Source organism: Drosophila willistoni, chromosome 3R (genome assembly GCF_018902025.1).
Source record: "Drosophila willistoni isolate 14030-0811.24 chromosome 3R, UCI_dwil_1.1, whole genome shotgun sequence".
Classification (NCBI taxonomy): Eukaryota; Metazoa; Arthropoda; class Insecta; order Diptera; family Drosophilidae; genus Drosophila; species Drosophila willistoni.
The window spans coordinates 17,574,609-17,600,705 of record NC_061086.1 but is presented as its reverse complement, the minus strand read 5'-3'; the positions used below and the strand labels follow the sequence as shown (position 1 = coordinate 17,600,705).

Genomic DNA, 26,097 nt, shown 5'->3' with positions numbered 1-26,097 from the left:
GAAAGAGAGAAAGAAACGAAAGCAGTTTTTTTGTGTAATTTGCAATTTAAAAATTAATCGCCAGTGATTAATCAAAAATATATTATATATCAATAACCAGGTGTGTTTAATAAACGCTGTAAACCTGAGCAGCTACACGCTAAAAACCCGCAATGAGTAGCATCGCGGCACTCTATATCACATTTGAGTAGCATCGCGTCATGCTGTACTAAAAACTAAAAAAAAAAAATATTTTCCGCCATTTTGAAAGCTGCGAGTGGAACTTGGACGCGTTGCTGGTAAAAAATTGTTGCAAACTATTGAAAAAGTGCAAAAAATTGTTTAAAATCTAATGCAAATGATGCATAAGCCAAATGGCCAAGTGTTTTTAATTGAATTGTGTGTTTGACACGTGAATTTTGGGCAATTATTGAATCGGCAAGACGCCGCCGATGTCGCCGCCACTGCCGCCAACCAATACCAACCACAAAGAGAAAAAAAACCGAAAAAGAAACGAGAGAAAATTGATAAATTAGTGCGCCGCTTTGTGTAAAATGCGTTTTAGAAATTAAAATCAATATTACTAAGCGATATCTTTGTGATTTTGTGGGAGTTTCTTAACATTTGAAAATTTGTTTTCAACGAGTATGGAACGTATGTAGGCGTATGTATGTGTATTTGCATGACTGCCAGTGTTCGTGTCTCTGTGTGTGTGTGTTTGTAAGAGCCAAAGGCGAGAAACAGAACCCATGGCTGACACATTTCAAGCAATTGCAATCCTTTAAAGGGTGAAAGTGTATGTGTGCGTCGATGTGACTGTGTTTGTGTTTCCCTTTTCCAGCGTTTTCCTTTGGTTTCAAATCGGGTTTGAATTTATTTTTCTTCTTCTTTCTCTTACTTTGGCAAACTATAACTGTAACTGGATCGAGAGCCGTCACTTTAAGTTTAAAGAGCTTTAAAGTCGCAAGCTCTCCCACATGCCTTAATACATACATATACATGCATATATCTATATATATATTCTCTGCTCATGACGTGTGCGCATTAAAGTTTCATCTTTTTCCTGTTCCTGTTCCCTATCCTGGCCAGCTTCGATAAATGTTGTTGGTGTGTGTGTGTGTGTGGGATATAAATAGCATTTGCGACTGCTGCATATTGATTGAAAAATCAGCCTCTTCTTTGGCATTCAAATTACATTTGTTGTTGCTGCATTGTTGTTGAGTGGAATGGCATGCCGCCTGTCCCTGCCATGAATTGGGATGGATGCATGTTAAAAAAGAGTTTCATAAAGTTGCCGTTGTCAATGTCCATAAATATTTTATCCACACACACACATATGCCACTCCCCTTGCTTCCCCACCTCCCACGCACTTAAACTCTCTTGTCTGTTTTCCCCATTCAAATTGAAGCTTGTTTCTAGTTTTATTACAATTTTTTGCGCTTGTCGTGTTCGTGTTTTTGTCGTTGTTTCGCCCTTTCACTGGGCGGCGTGCCTGTACCCAACACACACACACACATACACACTCAATCAGATACTTATACATTGAGAGATACAGATATACAGACAGACACAGAAATACTGGAGTGTCTCCCCTCCCCCCCTTTCCTTCTCTTGGTAGTTGAAATTGTTGGAGTGTTACTTATCAAATGTCCAAATTGTAAATACAAAAGCAAATAAATTGTGCACGAAATAAAAGGTCATAGAAGGGATTAAAGCATAATAATTTTTTCAAGAATTTTTAAATGCCTCTTGTAAATCTCCACCAAAACTAATTAAATGTGGACAACGAAAATTGGCTTTTGGAAAATGAATACACACAAATAATTGTTTAATGGTCGCTCTAATTTATATATCATTTTTATATTAGCTTAGTTAGATGTATGACTCTTGATGTTAGCACAACCTTTAACAAATGCATTGTTACAGATATCGTTGCTTCTAAAACTAAAAATACTTGAACGGAAAAACTTGAAAAAAGTTTCCTATAACCCATATATTGAGATAGTGTATTTGTGTGTGTGTGTGCGTGTATGAAAGGGCAATAATTATTTTGATTGTTATTCTAAGCCTGTCGTCGTTGTTGTTGCTGTTGGGGTTTACCACATAGCCAATGCTTATAATTATCAACTATCACCACAAACTGTAGCTGCCCACCCACTTTTCCCTTCCGCCTCTAGCTTGTTGTTATCATTTTGTTTCTGTTTTTTTTCCTCTTGCTCGTGTTTGTTGCTGACTGCGCGTACATGAAAAAAAATGCACACCTGCCCAAAGAATTTCACACTTTTAAGCAAAAAATCAAACTACAAAAGAGGGGGGACTGAGAGAGAGAGAGAGCGAGAGTGGGAGATTGGTAGAGGAAGAAAAGCAAAGCGAAGCAATCTAAAAACAATGCGAAATGACCGCAGCACTAAAATAGAAAAAAACGTTTATATTTAAATGGCTAAGAAATGAATTCATATAACATCAATTGCTACGGGTTGATGTGGTGGGGCTGCCGCCCGGCGATGTGTATATCGATCTGTGGGGCAAATTCACTGACGCGATATTCGGTCTAAATAAAAACAGACAGCAGCAGCCACACACTTTTCGGATTCTAGTGCCAAAATTTGTTTTCGTTTTTCCTTTTTGCAGTAACAAAAAAAGCAAAAACAACAGCAGTAGCAACGTTAAATAGCAGCAACATCAGCAATTTGTAAGCGTGCGGGGCACCGTGGTAAAAAGAAAAACGTATTTCCATATAAATGGACTGACAGAGAATAGAAAACATAATTTACAGATTTTGCTGTTTCATATCTAACCCAAAATAATGTCGAAAATCCATTTTAATTAAATATGGGAACTATTGCTACATTGTTGAACTTTGCACCAGTGTGCAAGGGCAATATGTTGTATAGATTTATATGTACATTTGTGTATATGTATGTTTATATATTGTTGCCTTTTGCTCTGCTGACTACTGCAGTTTTTCAATTTGCGTCATACAGCAGAGAGACAATCGGAGGGGGGAAAAACAGAAAATCCAATCAATATAAAGAGAGAATGAGACAGCAGTGAATGAGATAGAGAGAAGCATAACAATAAAATACAAATACTACAAAATGTATACACACACAATTTATTATTTAATGAAATTTGTTTTTTATTTATATTTTACATAAGAAGAATCTCACTCATTCATTGGGCAAGTGAAAACAGATTAACATAAATCAGTCAACAAAAATTCATGCCTTTGCCGGCTTGAGAAAACGCGGGAAATGCAACACACGCGACACTATCCAACGCAACGCAATATCACTGAACCGAACCACATCACTTGGCATCGCACGCTTTGTCGTAAAGTTAAAGTAGAAGCCGTTAAACTGGGCAAAACAAGTTGCTGTCCGTTCCGCCCGCCGTCAGTTGAAAAAGTTTTAAATCGTTGCAGTTTCTACTACTACTACTACGTAGCACACACCCCAATTTTACGCCCTCTGCGGCACCTAACCACCCACCCACCGACCGACTAGAACGACTCATAGCTTTAAAAAGTTTTCCTTCTTTTTTCATTTTATATGTATGCATGTATGTACCCAAGCCACACATAGACACAAACACACACAGATACAAGCAATTCAAAATGCGCATGACTTATTTAACGTGTTTTTACTGCGAAAGAGATGGTGGAAAGGAGGTAGGAGGGGGGCTGGACCCAGGCAAGCTCCCGGCGACGGCGGCATCCAATGCTTGGAGTGGCATTAAGCCAACAAACAATTTAAACGAACATGGTTTTTCCTGCCTGAAATTGTGGCAAAAAGCAAAAAAAAAAATGGGGGAAAGAAAAAACAAAAGAAAAGGAAATAAAATCGAAAGAAACAAAAAAAACGAAGAAAAAACTCCACCATTGAGTTGGGACTCTGCTGCGCTCCTCCCGCTCCCTGTGCCGTGCGCGCTGTTATCGTGCCCCCGTCTCCGTCTCCGTTGTTGTCGTCTGCCGCTGCTCATGCTTCGTGTTGATAAACCGGTTTCTCGTTTTTGTTGTTGGCTTGCCCCTGCCCATAAAAAGATATGTACACGACCATCGGTCGTCGTTGTTGTCGTCATCATCATCATCATCACCAACGTTGTTGCTGTTGTTACTCTCGCTCTCTCTCTCGCACTGTCTCTACTCCCCCTCTCTTCTTTTAATTTTTCTTCTCATTCCGCGGTTTTGGCTGACTTTATGGACTTACAATTCACTGTTTTGTCAGACAACAGCCGGCAATGGCAACAGAAACAACAGCAGCAGCAGCAGCAGTGGCTCAGGTAGCCAGTCATAGCCAGTCAGGCCCAAGCCAATCGTAGAATGCACAAATACATACAAGCAATATGTTAGATACTGTACATACACATTTCTTGATTTATAACGTTTCCGTGTATTTACCCTTACCCCATACCCGCATCACAATCCCCCACGCTCATTTTGTATGGATGAATTTGTGTGGTGGAATATGATTCCCTTTTTATACATACATACCTACTTCTGTATGTATGTGTGTTTGTGTGTGTGTTGTGTTTACAGGCATCAACAGGTTTCGGTAGTTATTGCAGCGAATTTTAAACTTTCTTAATTAGAAAAATCAAGCAAAAGCCATCAAATCAACAGAAAGAAAAGACAAAAATCGCATGTCACCGAATGCAAGTTTTTGTGTGTTAATTCTTGTTCGCCTCACCCACGCTTTGAACTTGTAACGGTGCGTAGGCAAAAATAATACGGTGTAAACTAATACTTAACAGTCACCTCTCTTGTGCGTCCGTTTCAAGTGTTTGCTGTTCCATCAGCAGGGTGTTTTACTATAAAAAAGTGTCTGTGTTTAATTCATTATTCCTTTTTTAGTATTTATTTTCGAATAAGTGAATGTGTAAATTATTATTGCAACAAAAAGGGGAAGAATATTTATCATTGCGGCATACTTTTTCGACACTGAAACACTTTATTCGAACGAAACAAGACGACAGCGTGGGCGCACACACACCAATATCTACATACATACATACATACATCCATTAGCACAATCCCATTGCATCCTGGCAACGCGGGCACAACAACAAACTTGTTTTTGGCGCGCTCCGAAACCTCTTTCCAATGTTCATCTGACATTTTTCCACATTTCTGTTGGTCGGTCTGGTATCGGCTCTTTTTTTTTCTGTCTTCTACTATTTGATTTTGTCTGCCTTTTGGCGAAACGTGTTTTCAAAATACATGCAAACCTAAAAAAAAAAAAATTTCATTTTATTCGTTTCGACGTCTCCCAAACCGTCTAAGTTTAAGTGGAAGCGGAGAGGGGAGAGCCAATAATCTAAGCATAGAGAATATTATTTACAAATAAACAACGCTCAGTTAGCTGAGAAAAAAAAAACGCGGGCGATGGATTAGGTGGGGACTGTGGGGTAACGCAAGTGAGATTGGGAGGCAACGGTTTTTATTTCTCGTATACCCTCTATACATTAATGTTAAATTGTGCGTATGCGGCATCTCAAATTAATGGATACATAATATTCGGATTTTTTTCAAAATTAGTCCCAAATCGTCTGTGAATTTTTTACTCTGTGTGTATTTTGTAAATACAAAATAAGCACTTTCTTAAAGAAATGTTGGATATGTTTTTATTACATCTAATAGTTCTGTTCATGTAAAAATTTGACTACTGGGTATTCTAGTACCGGTTATTGACAATTTTGATTTTCCTTCTTTTTTTTATGTTGTTTTGTATTTCATTTACTCTATGTCATAATTGCGTTGCTTATATTTGTTTGCCATTTTGTTTGAGTGAGTGTAAGTGTGTTGGCCCGATCTCTGGCTTCTCGGTCTCACTCTCTCTCTCTCTCCCCATTATCTGTTGCGGCCTGTATCTGTGGAAGTTTTTGTATCATTCTATTGTTGCTATTATTATTGTCGGGTACCGCAGCGAATATTTTTTTTCTGTTTTCTTTTTTTTTTTTTTGCGTGTTTCTCTGTGTAAATTTATTTCATACTTTTGCACAATACGTGACACATGGCTGATGTGATGACTGGCAGCCGCCGGTCTATACATAGACACAGCCATTGACGACGACAACGACGGCTTATCATTAAAAATATTTTTGTATTTAGATTTGCCTTTTTGGGGGTGATAAGCGCATTTTTTCTCAGTAAGTTTTTGTGATTTAAAAAGAAAAAGTTACCTGTGACTTGGGTTTAACTCACCCATAAATAATTTAAAGATCTTAAAGATAATTCTAAAGATAAAAAATTAGTATATGTACATGTATTTCCACGTCAATAAGGCCAAAATGTGCCAGTCAAAATACTGGTGTTTGGGTTGGGGTACTGAGGGTTACTGATAAGATACGTTAGCAAGTAATCCAAAATTCAACTCAATGCAATATGTCGACATTGTTTTTTTATTGTGTACTATGTACCCAAGATTTCTAGAGTATTTGCTCTCTAATCAAAAGCGTGAGCCGAAAGTTGTGGCACATAGACAGACGTCGGTGGAGAAAGGAGAGGTCAGGCAGGGGAGCTCATGAGTTGAATTCATTTTTCGTCTAGTGCAGAACATGTGAGCAAAGCAGTTTTGAATATCTATATTTATGTGAAATAACCCTTCCGCCTTCTTATCCTCCTTCAATGGCAATTTCTCTGCCAACCAACCATCTATCACACATTCTACTTTTTTTTGTTCTCACCCTCCGCCCTCTCTGTGCCACCCAGCCTGGTGGGTTGGGGGGGCAGTAGAAGAAAAGAAATCTTTATCGCTGATGTTTGCGAAATCCAAACGAAACTTGTCATCGGCAAATTTGTGCTGACATTGGTTTGGTTTTGTCTCTGTAATTTTTTTTTTTTGTTTTAACGACACTACATCACATTTCATGTTTTCCATTTAATTTAATTAATTTTCTTTTTTTGTGCTTTTGCAGGATTCTCGATTTCAATATGAAGCGGCAAAAATGATTGCAACGTTTGCATCGTCGTCTTGAAAAGGTTTTTTTTCCATTGATTTAATTAAAGCCACCGCAAACGGTTTGGCTAAAAAGATAGTGACCTAGCTAGAAGAGGCCGTGCGAGAGAGAGAGAGCGTGGAAGAAAGAGTATACGTCAACACTTTTAAGTTGAAAGTTGAATTGCGCTCAGCGCTTAAACAAAGATATCTAAATTATCTATAATCAACGGAGACGTGTGGATTAAAAAGAAATCAGCCGGTGAGGCAAACGACCTACCTACTACTACCTATCGACCAACCGCGAAACAAACAAAATGGACAAAAATCTAATGTTGCCGAAGCGTTCACGCATTGATGTTAAAGGCAGTTTTGCCAATGGTCCGCTCCAGGCGAGACCATTGGTAGCCCTACTGGATGGACGCGATTGTTCGATCGAGATGCCCATATTAAAGGATGTGGCCACGGTGGCCTTCTGTGATGCACAAAGCACATCTGAAATACATGAGAAAGTAAGTGAAACTGGAATTGGAGTATTTATAATGATGATCTTAACATATCTTTTCTTGTGTGTGCAGGTGCTCAATGAGGCTGTCGGTGCATTGATGTGGCATACTATTATCTTGACAAAAGAGGATCTGGAGAAGTTTAAAGCTTTACGCATCATTGTACGCATTGGCAGCGGCACGGATAATATTGATGTTAAGGCAGCCGGCGAATTGGGCATTGCTGTTTGCAATGTACCCGGATACGGCGTTGAAGAAGTGGCCGACACAACAATGTGCTTGATACTGAACCTCTACCGGCGGACGTATTGGCTGGCGAATATGGTGCGAGAGGGAAAAAAGTTCACGGGCCCAGAACAAGTGCGAGAAGCAGCACATGTATGTGTTAATATTAATAATTATTCTTATATATGTATACTTGGAATAATGATGCATCACCTTTATCTGTATTTAGGGCTGTGCACGCATACGAGGCGATACTCTTGGCTTAGTTGGACTAGGTCGCATTGGCAGCGCTGTGGCCTTGAGAGCAAAAGCATTCGGCTTCAATGTTATCTTTTACGATCCCTACCTACCCGACGGCATTGACAAGTCCCTTGGCCTCACACGCGTATATACACTGCAGGATCTGCTGTTCCAGTCCGACTGCGTTTCACTGCATTGTACGCTTAACGAGCACAATCATCATTTAATCAATGAGTTCACAATTAAACAGGTGAGACCGACCGACCCCAAGACAAAATGTCATTATAAAATCTTGACTTTAATATTTCTGCAATCACAACAGATGCGACCCGGTGCATTTTTGGTGAACACTGCCCGCGGTGGACTGGTCGATGACGAGACTCTGGCATTGGCACTGAAGCAGGGACGGATAAGAGCCGCCGCACTGGACGTACACGAAAATGAACCATACAATGTATTTCAAGTAAGAGATTGTTGTAAAACGAGACATTTTACGCAATCTGAGTAGAAGCCGCGCCTACACTGAACAAGAGACATTACTAACCTATTACCCCTTTAAACGATTGCAGGGTGCACTGAAAGATGCCCCAAATCTGATTTGCACACCACATGCCGCCTTCTTCAGCGATGCGTCCGCCACGGAGCTGCGTGAGATGGCAGCAACCGAAATTCGACGAGCGATTGTCGGTAATATTCCAGACGTATTGAGAAATTGTGTCAACAAGGAGTACTTTATGCGTACGCCGCAAACCGCTGCGGCTGGTGGCGTAGCGGCGGCTGTTTATCCCGAAGGTAAACTACAAATGATATCAAATCAAGAAAAGTAGTAAGAGCGAGAGACAGGCGAGCGAGAGCGTTACAAGTGAAACAACAAAACAAAGCAAAAACAATTTAATAATAACAGAAAATCGTTTAAACACACCGCAGACATACTTTATATATATATATATACTAAATGCATATGTATATAATATATGTATATATATACATATATATATATGTATAATATATACACATGTATGCAGACAACCAAACAAAATCGCACAACATACCATACCACGGCACACCACACCCGCACCCTTTCCACACATACCCAAAAAACACACACTCACACACGCATACATACATACATTCACTCATGTATATGTATGCATGTGTATGCTGCAGGCAAATATATATATATATATATATATATATATATATTAGTTTATGTATGTATATATATATATATATATATACATACATACGTTCATTTAAACATCCCATAACATGCTTCTATTCTTCTGACTCATGTTGAATATTTATATATATGTAGATATACACATATATAGAGAGATGCGAGAGTCGTCTATCTTTATCCAAGAATTCAAGCTATATTAATTGAAGATAAGTTACAAAGTTTAAGCTTTTCATTTATATATATATATATATTTGGATATGGCTAAAGCCGCTTCGCAAACGCAAAGTTTGGCGACGATAACGCCACGATGATGATGATGAGAAGGAGGACTAGATCGCGACCGATGTTGAAATGATTATTATTGCTATATAATTATATATATATGTATGTATATACAATCATTTTTATAAAAGAGATTCTTGTAGAGAACCAACAGGCATATTGACAGAGATTTGTTTTTTTTTATTTAATTTTTCAATGAAGTTTAAATTCTATTAAATTTATTTGTTCAATTTAATTGCCTAATCTTAGATACAATCGTTTATCGGTCCAAATGTGAATACTTCCCATTAAAAAAAAGCTATTGTCTGAAACTGTTAAGAAGAAAGTGTAAAGTCTAGATTCTTTTTTAAATTAAATTCAATTTTGCTCCCTTTAATTTCAAATGGATTATTTTTTTAAACTTTTTTGGTTCCCTTTCGAAATATACATACAAATATATATAAATAATTTTCTTAATGATTCATAAATTAACGTAAAATGTGAAGCATGAAAACGAATTGAAAAGGTGAAAGTAAACAATATGATAGATTAATAATATTTTCTTCCTCACTCACTCACTTTTGACCGGCATAACTCAAATCAGAAATCAATTTTTTTTTTTTACGTCTGTGTAATAACAAGTTTATTTTTCATTATTTTTTCTATATAATTCTCATGCGAGCGAGCATATACTTTAGCATTATCTATTTGTACTGTATTTACACAATGTAATAAATATTATTAGCAACAGCAAAAACGAGAGTAAAGGGTTCGTTTAAACAGTTATGCGAGAAAGTAGCTACTACAGGAATATATATATTTATACATATATATATATATATTTGTATGTTATATAAAACTCTATAAAGGAGATTCAAAAAAGAAAGCAAGCATACTTAATTTAAGTCTCCGCAATTGGTTCTACATTGTTCACTTTAACTCTAAACCGATAAATATTACTTACAAGAATTGTGTTAAACTTATTCTTATAACCTTTACAAAAAATGTCTTCTGCTCAACAAAAACAACAAAAAAAAAAAAATACCACTCTGCTCTATAATGCATAATGATCTCATCATCCAAGTTTATTTTCGCCTTATGTCAAAATTTAACAAATGTTTCAAAAGAGATGAATATTATTTTTTAAAGTATATCCCCTACAACACGGCGCGTGAATAATCAGCAACCACATCTTCAGCAAAAAAAAAAGTAAAAGAAAAGCAAAGCAAAAAAACAACTAAAATAAAAGTATATAGTCTATGTATATTTAAAATATAATATATAACAAAAATTATAATATAGAACGACAACACAGAAACAAAAAAGGAAAAAAAAAAGAAAAGAAAATATATTATGTAATATTAAAGAAATTAGATATACCGTAAAGATAATCTTTAAGGAACGACAGAAAGGAAGTTAAACAAGTTTATCGACAACAACAACCGTGAGTGTTGGCACAGTAAAAATTGTTAGCGTGTAATATTAATAATAAAAAAAAAATGAAAAGTTTATATATTTACACATAACAAAGCAAAAAAAGAAAAAAAAAAAAAACCGTAGATTCGAGGAGATCCTAACAAATGTTAGAGAGAGTATAATTTTGTACAAGTTTGCAATTTAAGTTAAAACTCAAACAAAAAAAAAGGAAGAAACCTTTTTCAAGCAGTTGACGTCTAGGGTATCCCTTTTTTCTTGATTATTATTATTAACATATTTTTATTTATATTATTTAATGCTCGAGACGACCAACAGCAATCAGCCAGCCTGCAAAAATCAAATTAAACCATTTCCCCTTTCATTTTTTGTTTTTTTTTTTCTTTCAATATATATATATAAATTTTTTGTTTTTATATTTTTGAAGAAGATAACTTTTTAATATAACTTTGGACGATTTACAAGCAAGCACAAAGCATACACCATACATATATATATATATATAAATATATATATACACATCCACAAACTTACACTTAATACATAATAATATACTCAATGCGCCAAGCAACGCCCACACACACACACACACACACACACACACACAAACACACTCACACTCAAGATCCTATTTAGCAAGCTGCAACAAACAAAATGAGCAAAGTAAATAAGCCTAAGCGTAAAAGTAAAAAATGAGACAAGAAAAACAAAAAGAATAAAATACTGTTATTTTGTAATGTATAAAAATATTTTTAATAACTGTGAAAGCTAAATAAAATTAAAAACAAAAAAAAACTTAACAATTGACGCTATCGATGAGCAACATTTAAAAAGTTAATTGAACAAAATCAAGAAGATCTTTCCAAATAAGAAGAGAACTAACAATGCATAAAGAATGAAAAGGAAACAATACAAAAGAAATAAAACAAAATCTTTAATGAATATTGCTTATTGTTTTATCTTGCCATTAGCGACATTTATTCGATTTCTAATATATATTTTTTTTTGTCTATTTGTGTGGCAGTGTTGCAAGATTGTTTGTAATGTCTTTTTTGGGATGATGGTATCATTGTGTGCAGAGTATAGCAGAGAGCAAGAGTGATTTTTGGTTGAAATGAAACATTTAATGAATAATTTACAACTAGTTTTAGAACTATTAAGCGCAAAGTAGCATCAGTTTTACACAGACCGACACAAACTTGAATTTCATGTTGGCGTGTAAGCCAAATTGTAAAGGTCATCGACATCGAATCTCTCACCTTAGACATATTTAATTAACTTTAGTTTTTAATGTTCAGAAACCGTTTAAGGATGTGTAAAAATAATGCAAATGAAAATAGTTTAAGATCATTTGAGCAAAATTGCTTTGAAACACAGTTAATTAAATATTTTTAAGGAACGTTTCGATGTTTCAAAAGTCGTCGGTCATAGCTTAGCTTTAAGGAATTTAAGGACAATCAGCAACATCATAATCAGCCATATACGTAGCCAATCTGTCTTGGGTCCGTCGCCCCTTCTTATCTCATCGCAACATTTTATTCAAAAAAAAGAATTTGCATTCATAGTCGCCTCTTCTGAGATTCTCAAACAGTCTGAAGATCTTTGATATTCTCTATACTCTCAGAACCAATATAAAAATCAATTCCTCTCCCCTCACATAATATATATACCAACAGAACAGCAACATATCATTATCTATACCCTAACTATATAAAAAAAAAAAAAAAACAAAAAATACAAACCAAAAATCGAAATATAAAACAGGATTAAATGGCGGCTATTATACAGGCGCACTGCATCATCGGGCACACAGTACCACATCGCACGATGGTCCCCACAGTACAACAAATATTGGTAGCAGCAGCAGTTCTGCTCTGGCTCCACCGCCGCCCAACTCTGCTGCTGCTGCAGCCGCTGTGGTTGCAGCACTCCTGCCACCATCGGTGCCGCCGTTCGCTGAGCAAACTGTGCCGCATTTGTCGCCGCAAGTTGGTGGATTGCCGCTCGGAATTGTGAGTAGCCAATCGGTAGGTACACGTACCTCTGTTGTGTTGTGTTTGTGTGTGCGCTAGTGTTTGCCAGTTATTCATCTCCTTTCCCCCGCCCCCCCACATATACCCGAAATATAACCGATCTCTAGTGAGTAATCTAGATATCCGGTTATTCAGTGCTGTGGTTAGTCGAGTATGTGTATGCGTGCAGTGGGCCAGCATATTTAGTTTATGTTTATTGTTATTGTTGTTACTGCTGTTTTTGTGTAGGCCTATAGGCTAGGGTCCTTACTAACCAGAAGTAGTTGATACTTATGTAAAGACTTGCATAGCTTGTCAAGAGCTTGGAGTAATATGTTTCCTAATCGAATGGCATCTTATTTACAGCCCCTGAGTGCGCCCGACCCTAATAATCATCTGTCATCGAGCATAAAAACTGAAGTGAAGGCCGAGTCATCGGAGGCGCCGTAGGCATCTGCGCTGCTATGGCCAGCTACAACAGGATGTCTAATCTAAACCAGCTGGAAACGACAATGGGCAGTCAAATTATGGAACCTACTATATATATATATATATATATAGATATTCAACAGAGGCGATCAGTTTAATATTTGGATATGTCTATACATATATATATATATACACTTGACATCAAATTACACAAACTTTGTATTAGGTATAGTAGTTGGCAGGTATCCATGCGCAAAATGTTGATGAAATTACAAACAAACACATCTATATATACATGTATATATGTATATTTATATATGTGTGTATATATATGTATATTTTGGTATACATAAATTGGCGGTCCATCCTGTGTCAATGTAGGGATTCCATGAGGCCACTGCGTCCCTTGATTTGAATTTTTTCCAAGTTTCTATGTTATAATTTAAAAAGGAAAACAAAACAAAAAAAATCAACATAAATACAATACATATTTGCATTACGAACCCCTCCCCAAAAAAGAAGAGAAAACAAAAGTATATATAAAACATAAAGCCAACAAAAGAAAACAAAACAACACACAAAACATAAAAAAACAAAAAGATAAGAAACTCCCCTTAATTACACAACACGCCTCAAATTTAATTACATATTTAGACTTTAATTTGTAACTATTTAGAATTTTACAGTTACAATATAAGATTTTTATTTGTATTGCAGCAAATTGTAAGTGAAAATATGTTATTACATATAAGTGCAAAAAAAAAAAAACAAAACAAAACAAACAAAAAATGTTGGAAAATTTTAATTAAAAGTAAAACAAAAAGAGAAAACAATTATGGCAAACAAAAATCAACACAAAACAAGAGAGACGTTTAGTGCTTAAGATACGTTTAAAATATATAATAAAAAAAAAAAACAAACAAAATATAACATCAAGAGCTCCAAAACGTGAAAATATTTGTACATAATGGCAAGTGTGGGTTATTTTTGGTTGAAATTTTGTTGCTAATCGATTGATAGTTACTTAATGGCAATAATTCCAATAGAACATGGTCCAAGCATGTGAAAGAATTGCGCAATAGATCAAAAGATACTTAATTGACTATCCTTAATGTATCCTTTCGAATAAATCTGGCCTTAGACTTCTTCTAATGCTATAGGAAAGGATTATTGGCTTAGTCCACACAAAAGAATGATTTCTGCAATTCTTATCTGCTAAAAATAGTTAAAAGTCGAGATTTTTAGGCATAAAAACATTTATTTTTGAGTTTGTTATACACAGGATTTTGTCTTTTGTTTTTTTTTTCTGGTGGTTTACTATTTTAAATGCTACATCATGAGCCAAACTACACAGCTATTAGATAGAAATACATTTATCAATTTTTATGTATTTCTAAAACAGTTTTTGACGTTTCAAACGTACAGATGATATTGTTAATAAAGACATACATAATGTATGTGTAGGTTGGTATGTTTTGTTTCGGTTTGGTTTTTTTTAGTTTTTTGTAAAATTTCGATTTTCTTTTGTTTTAATATGTATAATGTAACACACGGTTATTGGAAGGTCCATCACTTTTGCACTCAATTATGAATAAATTCTATCTAAAAAAAGTTCAGAGATTTTAATATGGAATGAACAACAACTACATGTAGGAATTAGAACATTAAAATGTCTGGTAACTGCTGTGTAATGTAAAGAGGGCTCGAGCGCGGGCACATTTAGAGCTACATTTATAAGTTTTTAATTATATGTAATTATCAATAATTGTTTACATTACGCATTCTTGAGCTAAAACCACGAACGGCATCATCAGCACCAGCAAGCCTGCCTAGGAAACCATTAGAATACATACGTATGTATTTGCATGTAACAACAAAGCGCTGTCTAAACTGGTCTACTTGTAAGAGTGATTTTAATAAGTGGTTTTTCGTTTACTTTAATAATTATGCGTTAAGAACAATGTGAACAAAAGCCCATATATATTTTGAGAGTTAATTGTTTCGATTTCGGGGGCGATTAGCAGCATCGGTACACTCTCGTTTTTTGGGTTTTCAAAACCAGGAATATTTTGTAAAGGTCTTTTTTTCATTTTCTTGTATATACATCAATAGTTACAACACATATTCCATCTCTTAATGTTGTGCATAAATGAACTCTATCAAAAAAAAAAACAACAATATATTGTATGTTAATACAATTCGTATTAGCTGCCCAAAACTTCCGAGAAAATAAATTTTTTTTTTTAATAACTTAGGAAACATTGGAGGACATCGTCATACACTTGGTCCAAACGACAATCCATTTTAAAATAGGCGTGTTAAACGAGGCCGCATAAATCGAAAAGCAGCATAGCAACCCAGACCGATGAGCGAGTATTTTATGGTGTACTTGCAGACCCGCTGACCGAGACTGGCTGGAGGTATTTCAAGTATTGAGGGTATCTTCTCTGGATCCACATGCCCCCACATTTTGGCAATGCCATTAGCATGACCAATGCCCACTACACCCACAACGCGTACGGGACGCACTTGTGTTGCTCCGGGCGCGGCCTGTGGCAAGGCAGCCAATTGCAAGGAATGACACAGGAATAGATCTCGCTCACGTACAAATACATCGGAAAATGCTGGAAACTCTCCTGCCATTTCTTGCATGAGTTTCTCAAGTAAATCGCGTTGTTTGCATTCCTCGACTTCCTCGATACTTATGCTATCGGTGAAGGTTAAACGCCACACCAACTTCATGGTCTGCCACAAGGACAATGCTCGTAGAGCACGGTATAAAGTAATGCGTATTGGTCGGTCACCCAAGTGCAAAATGCATCCCGGCAGTTTGCGTATCTCCTCGAAGGCTCGTCTAAATTCGCCACCTGGCGCCATGCCCAAGTCCTTGGCGATTTGTGCGCTCATCTGAAGCAGCAGTATAAAGAAAATGCCATTGATGTAGCCATGGGTCTGCAGAATGCCTCGTATCTGTGTAATAGACAATGTTAATAACAATATGTTTTATATATGTAAAGAACTTTTAGGGTTTTCTGGAATGTTGTATCACCTTGGGTATATTGATATTCTTGGCCTCTTCCAGCAAAGTCTTCTCATCAAGCTTTAATATGTGTATGCGGGATGGGCATAGCTCAACCATGACCACATCTGGACGGACATTACGTATGACCTGAAGCCAAAAAAGAGAGAATTTTATTGGATTTCTTTTCAAGATGATTTAGAAATTCACTTTAAAACTTACAAAAGAAACGTCATCCTGTGACTCTTCGCTAAAGTGTGCCGTGCCGACAAGATAGACCTTGCTGCCGAATGGAGTATTCAGAACCGTAACTGTGGGTGGCAAGTGTTGTTCGAACTCCTCCAATGTATTGTAGATATTTATGTCGCGCTTAGTCTGCGGCTGATCATTGACCGAGACCAGAGTTCCGTCACCACCATCGGCAGCAGCAGATGCCTCGGCTATGGAGATATCCAATTTTTGTTTACTCGACTGCAAAAGGGATTCTGTTTTGCGACGGCGTTTCTCTGCCTGCACAGTTTCCGGTGCTGTTGTTGCAGCTGTTGTTGTTGTTGTCGATGTTGCTGGTGCTTTTATTGGCGATTTTTTCAAAATACTCTTCACCTCCTCTCCCTCGATCAGTACCACCTCCTTTTCGAGGTCCTGCTCTTTTATTGAATTATCGTTTATCTCTATAATTGACAAATCGGGATTATGCGACTTGAATATTGTCTTATTGGCCAACTGGGATTTGGGATCAACTTCTTCTTGCGAGGTATTTGTATCGGTACTCTCGGATTGTATCAATAACATGCTTGCATTAATAGCTGGCGTTGGAGATGTATACAAATTGCCATTGGGAGCAGCATTTAAATCAATTGGGGATATTATTTGTGCTGGTTTTGGGCTCATTGAACTGTGATTCAGGTCACTGATGGTAATATCTGTAGAACAAAGAATGAATGGCAAAAAGCAAATTAAATGATTATATAGAAATTACAAGGCAAGTTAAACAGAGAAAAACTGAACACAATGCTCAATATATTCAGTATTAAATATATAGAAAATAAACATTTAAAGTTTTGCAGACTCCTCCTCGTAGATGGACTTCATTTCCTTTAAATAATCCTCGCTAATACAATCCTTGCCCTTTAGAAAATCACATAGTATATCAAAACATTTGCATTTCAGTGCCAGCCCATTCAATTCCTGCTTTTTCACAAATTCTTTTAATTTCCCATCATATTTCTTGATTAAGTCTTTCCTGAGCTTTGCTAGTTTACAGTCAATAACTTTGGACAAGGGTTCCTTACGCGATTCATATGCCTCAGTGCAAAACTTCGATATAATTTCGCTTAAATCATTATCCAATTGCTTGAATGTTTCCATTAATTTTGAGTCATTATCGAATATGGTAAAGATCTTGGATAGAAATTCAAAAGGGAGAGATTCGGCAGTTTGGGCTTTCATTACTTCGTCTGCGGCGGTCAAGAGTGTGGCTTTAATGTTTTTATAGATTTGACCCTTCTCCGTGCATTGGTCTGTCAAAATTTGAATATGCTGCTCCATATGAGGGATTTCTAGTTGAAGAGCAGACGTGCGCTGCTGTAAGGCATTTAACTGGTGCTTAAGGTGCGCTTGCTTATATTTTAGCTCGTTATTTTGATGTTGCAACATAGACTGGTTATGATGCATCATACATTTTGGAGCAGTTACTGGGACACCATGTTGACATGAAGTTCCTTTTAACTGATGCTGCATCATCTTACATGGTGGTGGTTGCTTGCTGCAGTAGTTGGAGTCGCAACCATGACTGCGTCGCATTTGCTCTGGCTCATGGTGGATTCGATTCATTTGTAAATTTCGCTCTAAGCATTGACACTTGCTCATTTTGAAATGTGCTTCGTTTTCTAGAATCGGAAAAGAATAGTTGCTCAAAGCCAACTCACCGTCACAAGATTTGTAGGTCGTCGTCGTCGATAACTGATCCAGGGCGCTGTCATATAGAGTGCCATTCGCGCCATCGCCATCTCCTATTAAAGAGTTGCTCAGCTTCGATTCGTTATCACATGCAGACTCAAACGAACTAGAGGCTGAGGGTGTTAAATCCATGTTGCAGCAGCGGCTTTGTGTATACAGTTGGCTTGGAAGAATCGGTTACTTGTTGATGAAATTCGGTTTCAAATTGTTTTCAGACTTCGTCCACGTATATGCTTGATCTTGGCATGTCATCAGTGCTCCGCTATGCTCGGTGTTGTTTTTTGTGTAAATGTGTGTCTCGTCTTCGGCTAAATAACTGAACTGTGAGGTGCAAAAGTTAAAGAGCGATTAGATGAGAAATATATACATAGATAATATGTGTATTCAATGACTATGACTATAACACTCTCTCTTTAACTGCAAATTTAAATACTATTTTGAGGCTCTATTTTGTCTACGTGTACATTGTTGTCCAAGTGCTGGATCTTTAATGTCGATTGTGTGACTTTTTAACATATAAGTGTGATGGAAAAATCAAAGCTAAATCAATTTCACTTTCTGTTAAAGATAAGCCAAAGACGTCTTATAGCTTACCTGAAAATTTGTCTTAGGCGTGGGAGTTTTTTTGTTCTGCTCCTGCTGTTGTAATTATCTACTATTCGAGAGGCAAAATAATTGACACAAATTGTGGTTTAGTTTTAATTGTTTGGATTCGTTTCGATTTTGTTTAAATTCGTTGAGTGCATATACATAATTGTAATAAAAACCCAAAAAACTAAAACGAAATTGTGACTGTGGCAATATCTGCTTCTTCTTCTTCGCGACGCCTGACCAGTGTTGTCTAGATCTAGTGGTTGAAAATACAAAACCGCAGATGCTTAACTGCTTGCCAACACTGACAGTAAACAGCTGTCCACGGCGTTAAATAGTTGTTTTGTTTTTTTTTGTATGTGAAAAATTCCACTTAATTTAATAAATTCAATAAAAATATAGACTGAAACAGCTTTAAAGAAATGGATGACGACCTAGAGGATCCAAGCAAGGCATGTAATCAATAAATATCCATTGATAAATTATTTAATTTTTGGAAATCTTATTCCCCAGAGCTTCATCATTTTTGGCCGCGATGTTGCCAAGATACCATGCTTTCGTAACAGTTTTCTTTATGGTATCAGCGGTGGTATAGGCATAGGACTGTTGACTTTTTTGGGTACCTCTCGCACACATCTCTCCACTCATGTAGGCTTTGGCTCCTTTTTCTGTGGCACAATTGCTTATTGGATGGCATGCAGGTAAAATCAGATTTAAAGTGTAACAAATGTAAATGATTAATTGTTTTTCTTTGCTAGGTATCAATGGTCCGCTCGCCGGTTTGAGCAACAACAGTTGCGGGAAGCTATGCGCCGGCAGGCAATGTACGAAGGAACGGAAAAAGAGCGTGAATTAGATCTTAAGTCTGCGTAGCACACATGTGTTTAAACATGTGAACATATTATGAACAGATGTGGTAGATTTATATTACCTACCCAGGTACAAAGTTTTTAGTGAACAACAGTTTCTCTGTATGTACAATACGTTTTTTATTATTTTAATTGTTATCTCTGCTGATGATTGTTTAAACTATTAAACTATATATATAAGTTATATGGACTATCGTTATTGGCTATACACGTCAAACATTCATAAATTATTATATAGGGCGTTGTTGTCCACTTTCAATATGGGCCGATAAGGAGAACCTTTATTTCAATTTGACATTATTTTTAATGCATATTATCTTTCTAGTTAAGCTGTTTTAAAGGTTTAACCACCGAGCAGGCCGAGACTAAAGATTCTACGTTTAACTAAACAAAAACTATTAAACGTTTATTGAATTTTAATATGTTTAAAGGCAATGAAAATTCATATCTAAATAATTGTCTCTACATTTCGAGCAACAAGCAAAAACATATTGAGAAAAATAGCTAGTTTCAATAGAACTGATTGTCACTTCGTTCGTCTTCTATCCTGATGGCCTGCAATTGCTGATGATGTTCTTATCTCCCATCGGCGGGTATCGCCGACAATGTTCGTTTTCAATCATATTCAGAACGTATTCGTTAGCAAGGCGAGACGGTTGTGCTAACGCGGGTTCGTTACTTACAAACTTGTTTCTTATTCCATGTAAAAATTGTATACATATATACGAAAATTAAACGTAAAACTAATTACGTGTAGTCAAAGATATTGTGGAACGATGTCGGACAAGGCCATAAATATAGCACTTGTATTTTTTGTGAATGGAAAGAAGGTAAATAGAGCCAAAAACGCGTTAGTAATTGGGGTATTTGACCTTTGCGTGTTTTGAAAAACATTTAGATTAAATATAAAATGTACAAACACTTCACCAGTCAAGGTAAACGACCTTATGGATACACTGGAGACTCTCGCTCACTCTCCTGCAATTGATTTTGAAACTTGCTTTCAATTAATTGCTGTTATTCAAATTTGTTCAATTTATCAATTAAATAAACAATAATAGGATGTATATACATATGTGTTTGATAAAGTTATTGCATATTTTTTTCATATATTTCAAATATGTGGGCTGATAATGAATGACCTACTATGCAGGGGTTCATTTGTTGCAGCTTATCAGCAGCAAAAAAATAACACACGCCTTCTTAAAACAAAGTTTTTTATTGAACCAATTGAAATAGTTTTTTTTTTTATTGTATACCTACCCGCGATGACGTGCTGTTAGTTAATGATAAGGGTTGATAGGGGTTGATAGCGGCAGGGTTTAGGTTCTCATACACAAGAAATGCGAATACTTTATTAAAGACAAAGAATTCTTTTCAAAAATTGATCTTATATATTGCCAATTTTGATATTTGTTTAGGATCTAAACATAATCATTTTGTCGTCCTTTTTAATCTACATAAAAGCTTAAAATTCTAACTTAGTCTAATACGGTTTGACCATGTTTCATTTATTTTTATTTATAGTGTTATATACACGATAAAAATTAACAATTATGGCTCTTATCAAAATGTTTAGTAGTAGTTAGACATGAATGGTTTACCAGTAGAGAGGAATGTTCTTATAAAAATAAATGTTAATAAAAACTAAAACTTATCTAACATTTCGCATCTCGTGTTATAAATAATAAATAAGGCTTAGTTATAGTGCCCGACTCATGGCTAGAGACGAGAGGAATTTTAATGAAGTGTTTGCTGTGTTTGTTTATGATGATAATAATAGATAGTAGATTTTATTGAGCCAGGCATGGAATACGTTACCATATAATAGAATTTCTCAAATTGCTACCGTTTCAAATACTTTAGATACCATGCACCTGCAGAGTGCAAAGTTAGCGAAATGAAGTTTTTGCAACCCCATGAAGACAAACGGATAGTCTATCTAAATCTTAGGGACTACAAGAACTAGAGAACTAACCGATTTTAAGATATATCTTTCATATAAATTAAGTGAGAGTTGAAAGTTGAATAAAGAAATTGAAAATTGCTTCAAGGTTACAGATCCTAATCCCGATCCAGAATGCACTCTCCTGACCTATCTGCGAGACAATCTTCGATTGTGTGGCACCAAATTGGGATGCGCCGAAGGAGGATGCGGAGCGTGTACAGTAATGATATCGAGATTGGATCGTTCAAATAATAAGATTCATCATTTGGCGGTTAATGCTTGTTTAACTCCCGTCTGTGCCATGCATGGTTGTGCTGTGACGACTGTAGAGGGTATTGGCAGTACCAGGACACGTCTGCATCCGGTGCAAGAACGTTTGGCCAAGGCCCATGGATCACAGTGTGGTTTCTGTACACCGGGAATTGTGATGTCCATGTATGCTTTGTTAAGAAATGCCACCCAACCCTCTATGCGGGATCTGGAGGTGGCATTTCAGGGAAATCTCTGTCGCTGCACCGGATATCGACCAATTCTGGAGGGCTACAAGACTTTTACCAAGGAGTTTGCCTGTGGCATGGGTGAGAAATGTTGTCGCTTGCGTGGTCAGGATCAAAATGACAAGACTGAGGATCAAGTTGATGATAAACTATTTGAGCAAAGTGAATTTCAGCCATTCGATGCGAGTCAGGAACCAATATTTCCACCGGAATTGCAGCTAACGTCATCGTATGACAGCCAGAGTTTGATATTCCGTTCGGACAGAGTTAGCTGGTATCGTCCAACCACATTGCAGGAACTGCTAAACCTTAAGTCTGAATATCCAGCTGCCAAGTTAATTGTGGGCAACACAGAAGTGGGAGTAGAAGTCAAGTTCAAGCACTTTCTCTATCCTGTTCTCATAAATCCCATTCAAGTTCCAGAACTCTTGGAGATTCATGAGTCTGAGGATAGCATTTATTTTGGGGCTGCCGTTAGCCTAATGGAAATTGATCATCATCTTCGCCAGCGCATTGAGGAATTACCAGAGTGGCAGACACGATTATTCCAATGCTCTGTAGACATGCTCCATTATTTTGCGGGTAAACAAATTCGGAATGTTGCCTGTTTGGGTGGTAATATTATGACTGGAAGCCCCATATCCGATATGAATCCTGTTCTAACGGCAGCGGGAGTTCGCCTTAAGGTTGCCGGTCTCGTAGATGGTAAACTAAGGGAACGTTTTGTTAACATGGGAAATGGTTTCTTTACCGGCTACCGTCGCAATGTAATTGAACCCTACGAGGTACTCCTGGGAATATATTTCCAGAAGACAACCCAAGATCAGTATGTGGTGGCCTTTAAGCAGGCTCGAAGGCGGGACGATGATATTGCCATTGTTAATGCAGCCTTCAATGTTAAATTCGCGGCCAATTCGAATGTGGTGAAGGAGATTAGCATGGCATTTGGTGGAATGGCACCCACAACTGTTTTGGCTCCGCGTACCTCTGAGCTAATGAATCAGCAGGAATGGAATCACAATTTGGTGGAACGTGCCACAGAGAGCCTTTGCGGTGAGCTGCCGCTAGATGCCACTGCACCGGGTGGAATGATCGCCTATCGTCGTTCCTTGGTTGTTAGCCTGTTCTTTAAGGCGTATCTCGCCATCAGTCGAAAACTTTGTGATGCTGGCATTATAGCAGCGGATTCATTATCCCCCAAAGAGCGTAGTGGGGCCGATACGTTTCACACTCCGGTTCTACGGAGTGCCCAACTCTTTGAACGCGTTTCCAGTGAACAAAACAGTTGCGATCCCATCGGAAGGCCCAAAATTCATTCTTCAGCTCTGAAACAGGCTACGGGTGAGGCCATTTACACGGACGATATTCCACGAATGGATGGTGAAGCATATCTGGCTTTAGTCCTTAGCACCAAGGCTCGTGCCAAGATTACCAAACTCGATGCTAGCAAAGCCCTTGAGTTACCAGGTGTTCATGCCTTCTTTAGCCATGCAGATTTGACCAAGCACGAGAATGAAGTGGGTCCAGTTTTCCATGATGAGCAAGTGTTTGCAGACGAGGAGGTTCATTGCGTGGGACAGATTGTTGGAGCCATAGTGGCAGACAGCAAGGTAATTACATCGTTTTCTATGTATACTTTAAAATTTAATTTCTCGATCAATTCTTTATACACAGGCTCTAGCTCAGCGAGCATCTCGTCTAGTGCAAGTGGAGTACGAGGAGTTGTCTCCTGTAGTAGTTACCATTGAGCAGGCCATAGAACACCAAACCTATTTTCCCGGTAGCCCACGTTATATGACCAAGGGCAATGTGGAGGAGGCCTTTGCTGCGGCCGATCATGTCTATGAGGGCGGTTGCCGCATGGCCGGTCAGGAGCATTTCTATCTGGAAACGCATGCAGCAGTGGCCACGCCTCGTGATAGTGATGAATTGGAGCTGTTCTGCTCTACTCAGCATCCTTCGGAAGTGCAAAAGTTGGTTTCTCATGTCACTGGATTGCCTTCCCATCGCATTGTTTGTCGAGCCAAGCGACTGGGAGGTGGTTTTGGTGGCAAAGAGTCGCGGGGTATAATGGTGGCTCTGCCTGTCGCACTTGCTGCTTATCGACTTCGTCGGCCCATTCGTTGCATGTTGGATCGGGATGAGGATATGCTTATCACAGGAACACGCCATCCATTCCTCTATAAGTATAAAGTGGGATTCACCAAAGAGGGCTTGATTACAGCCTGCGATATTGAATGCTATACAAATGCTGGCTGGTCAATGGATTTGTCCTTTTCCGTAAGTTAATCACCCCTTGATATTGAATGAAGTATCTTGACTTTCGGTTTTTTTTATTTGTAGGTCTTGGATCGAGCTATGCACCACTTTGAGAACTGTTACCGAATACCTAATGTTCGTGTGGGTGGTTGGATTTGCAAAACGAATCTGGCCTCTAATACGGCTTTTCGTGGTTTTGGCGGTCCGCAAGGAATGTTTGCGGGAGAGCACATCATTAGGGATGTTGCCCGCATTACGGGCCGTGATGTGGTCGATGTGATGCGCTTAAATTTCTATAAAACCGGCGACTTGACACACTACAATCAGCAGTTGGAACGTTTTCCCATTGAGCGTTGTCTTCAGGATTGTCTTGAGCAGTCTCGTTACAACGAGAAATGTGTAGAGGTTGCACAGTTCAACTCGGAGAATCGTTGGCGTAAGCGTGGCATAGCCGTAGTGCCCACCAAATATGGAATAGCCTTCGGTGTAATGCATCTCAATCAGGGCGGTGCCCTAATTAATATCTATGCCGATGGATCGGTATTACTTTCCCATGGCGGTGTGGAAATCGGACAGGGTCTTAACATTAAGATGATACAGTGTGCTGCTCGTGCATTGGGCATACCCATAGAATTGATTCACATATCGGAGACATCCACCGACAAGGTGCCAAATACATCGCCTACGGCGGCTAGCGTGGGTTCAGATTTGAATGGAATGGCTGTGCTCGATGCCTGTCAGAAGCTCAATAAACGCTTGGCGCCTATTAAGGAACTCCTGCCCGAAGGTACCTGGCAAGAGTGGATTAATAAAGCCTATTTCGAACGGATTAGTTTGTCTGCCACGGGTTTCTACGCCATTCCCGATATAGGCTATCATCCGGAGACAAATCCCAATGCTCGCACCTACAGCTACTACACGAATGGAGTGGGTATTAGTACTGTAGAAATCGACTGTCTCACAGGAGATCATCAGGTCCTTAGCACGGACATTGTCATGGACATAGGATCGAGTATTAATCCTGCCATTGACATTGGCCAAATTGAGGGAGCCTTTATGCAGGGCTATGGCCTCTTTACCCTCGAAGAGCTGATGTACTCGCCAAAGGGAGTGCTCTATTCCCGTGGACCGGGAATGTACAAGTTGCCCGGATTTGCCGACATTCCTGGAGAATTCAATGTCAGCCTTCTGACTGGTGCCCCCAATCCACGCGCCGTCTACTCATCAAAGGCTGTGGGCGAACCTCCACTCTTCATTGGATCGGCTGTCTTCTTTGCCATCAAGGATGCCATATCAGCTGCCCGCAAGGAGCACGGCTTGACTGAGGAATTTTCAGTTGAGGCACCTCTAACCTCGGCGCGAATACGCATGGCCTGCGAAGATAACTTTACTAATTTGGTAACAATTTAACCTTAATCAAGATTATTAAACAATTAACTGATGTTTTTGTATATCTTTCAGATTAAAATGCCAACCAAAGGTTCATATACTCCATGGAATATTGTCCCCTGAAAATGCTTTAAAGCCAATTTGTTTTATATAAAGTGCATTAACTTTAGTTTACATAAGAGTTTTTTAAAACGAATATTAATAAATATTTTATTGAATATCAATTTAAAAAATAAAATATACCTAGATTCTATCAATTTTTAAGTTGAATGGTAACTCAATTTAATAAACGCCAACAAATGACGAGACAAAAAACCAGTCTCTATACATATATATGGCAAGAATTGCTCAAATACTTTTAGTT

General features: G+C 37.8%; 5 protein-coding genes across 13 annotated transcripts; 3 read left to right on the top strand and 2 right to left on the bottom strand.

Annotated features, from left to right (window-relative positions):
• Positions 1 to 6: 6 nt before the first annotated feature.
• Positions 7 to 13,306, top strand: LOC6647659 (C-terminal-binding protein). Of its 9 annotated transcripts, none has more exons than XM_023178922.2 (8): positions 7 to 100; positions 6,896 to 7,427; positions 7,494 to 7,799; positions 7,876 to 8,136; positions 8,209 to 8,349; positions 8,456 to 8,678; positions 12,526 to 12,788; positions 13,140 to 13,306. In XM_023178922.2, the coding sequence occupies exons 2-8, from the start codon at positions 7,233 to 7,235 to the stop codon at positions 13,221 to 13,223; spliced, it is 1,473 nt and encodes a 490-aa protein (XP_023034690.1). In that variant the 5' UTR covers positions 7 to 100; positions 6,896 to 7,232; the 3' UTR covers positions 13,224 to 13,306. The 9 variants fall into 9 exon arrangements, with proteins under 9 accessions (XP_023034690.1, XP_002070752.1, XP_023034689.1 ...); XM_002070716.4 differs by having other exon boundaries at positions 71 to 278; positions 12,550 to 12,788; XM_023178921.2 differs by having other exon boundaries at positions 71 to 278.
• Positions 13,307 to 15,123: 1,817 nt separating this feature from the next.
• Positions 15,124 to 18,921, bottom strand: LOC6648049 (traB domain-containing protein). The gene is made up of 5 exons (XM_002070717.4): positions 18,775 to 18,921; positions 18,150 to 18,501; positions 16,444 to 17,144; positions 16,252 to 16,371; positions 15,124 to 16,172 (listed from the first exon to the last, which is right to left on the bottom strand). Exons 2-5 carry the CDS (start codon positions 18,310 to 18,312, stop codon positions 15,507 to 15,509), a joined length of 1,650 nt encoding a protein of 549 aa, XP_002070753.1. The 5' UTR covers positions 18,313 to 18,501; positions 18,775 to 18,921; the 3' UTR covers positions 15,124 to 15,506.
• LOC111519169 lies at positions 17,209 to 18,143 on the bottom strand. The gene has a single exon (XM_023178529.2). It carries the CDS (start codon positions 18,088 to 18,090, stop codon positions 17,275 to 17,277), a length of 816 nt encoding a protein of 271 aa, XP_023034297.1. The 5' UTR covers positions 18,091 to 18,143; the 3' UTR covers positions 17,209 to 17,274.
• Positions 18,922 to 19,125: 204 nt separating the features above from the next.
• LOC6648050 (cytochrome c oxidase assembly protein COX20, mitochondrial) lies at positions 19,126 to 19,824 on the top strand. Its single transcript, XM_023178686.2, has 3 exons — positions 19,126 to 19,223; positions 19,285 to 19,472; positions 19,530 to 19,824. Exons 1-3 carry the CDS (start codon positions 19,194 to 19,196, stop codon positions 19,642 to 19,644), a joined length of 333 nt encoding a protein of 110 aa, XP_023034454.1. The 5' UTR covers positions 19,126 to 19,193; the 3' UTR covers positions 19,645 to 19,824.
• Positions 19,825 to 20,099: 275 nt separating this feature from the next.
• Positions 20,100 to 25,983, top strand: LOC6648051 (xanthine dehydrogenase). Its single transcript, XM_002070719.3, has 5 exons — positions 20,100 to 20,470; positions 21,695 to 23,695; positions 23,760 to 24,365; positions 24,429 to 25,742; positions 25,806 to 25,983. Exons 1-5 carry the CDS (start codon positions 20,417 to 20,419, stop codon positions 25,854 to 25,856), a joined length of 4,026 nt encoding a protein of 1,341 aa, XP_002070755.1. The 5' UTR covers positions 20,100 to 20,416; the 3' UTR covers positions 25,857 to 25,983.
• The last annotated feature ends 114 nt before the right edge of the window (positions 25,984 to 26,097 follow it).

Excerpts from the sequence above, each read along its gene's own strand:
- LOC111519169 (XM_023178529.2), bottom strand. The coding sequence starts at position 18,090 with ATGAGCAAGTGTCAATGCTTAGAGCGAAATTTACAAATGAATCGAATC.
- LOC6647659 (XM_023178922.2), top strand. The coding sequence starts at position 7,233 with ATGGACAAAAATCTAATGTTGCCGAAGCGTTCACGCATTGATGTTAAA. Across the intron at positions 7,428-7,493 it reads CATCTGAAATACATGAGAAA|GTGCTCAATGAGGCTGTCGG; the intron begins GTAAGTGAAACT and ends TTGTGTGTGCAG. Across the intron at positions 12,789-13,139 it reads GAATTGTGAGTAGCCAATCG|CCCCTGAGTGCGCCCGACCC; the intron begins GTAGGTACACGT and ends TCTTATTTACAG.
- LOC6648049 (XM_002070717.4), bottom strand. The coding sequence starts at position 18,312 with ATGGATTTAACACCCTCAGCCTCTAGTTCGTTTGAGTCTGCATGTGAT. Across the intron at positions 17,145-18,149 it reads GACCTACAAATCTTGTGACG|ATATTACCATCAGTGACCTG; the intron begins GTGAGTTGGCTT and ends TTTGTTCTACAG. Across the intron at positions 16,372-16,443 it reads CACAGGATGACGTTTCTTTT|GTCATACGTAATGTCCGTCC; the intron begins GTAAGTTTTAAA and ends TTTTGGCTTCAG.
- LOC6648050 (XM_023178686.2), top strand. The coding sequence starts at position 19,194 with ATGGATGACGACCTAGAGGATCCAAGCAAG. Across the intron at positions 19,224-19,284 it reads ACCTAGAGGATCCAAGCAAG|AGCTTCATCATTTTTGGCCG; the intron begins GCATGTAATCAA and ends CTTATTCCCCAG. Across the intron at positions 19,473-19,529 it reads GCTTATTGGATGGCATGCAG|GTATCAATGGTCCGCTCGCC; the intron begins GTAAAATCAGAT and ends TTTCTTTGCTAG.
- LOC6648051 (XM_002070719.3), top strand. The coding sequence starts at position 20,417 with ATGTCGGACAAGGCCATAAATATAGCACTTGTATTTTTTGTGAATGGA. Across the intron at positions 24,366-24,428 it reads CAATGGATTTGTCCTTTTCC|GTCTTGGATCGAGCTATGCA; the intron begins GTAAGTTAATCA and ends TTTTATTTGTAG. Across the intron at positions 25,743-25,805 it reads AAGATAACTTTACTAATTTG|ATTAAAATGCCAACCAAAGG; the intron begins GTAACAATTTAA and ends TATATCTTTCAG.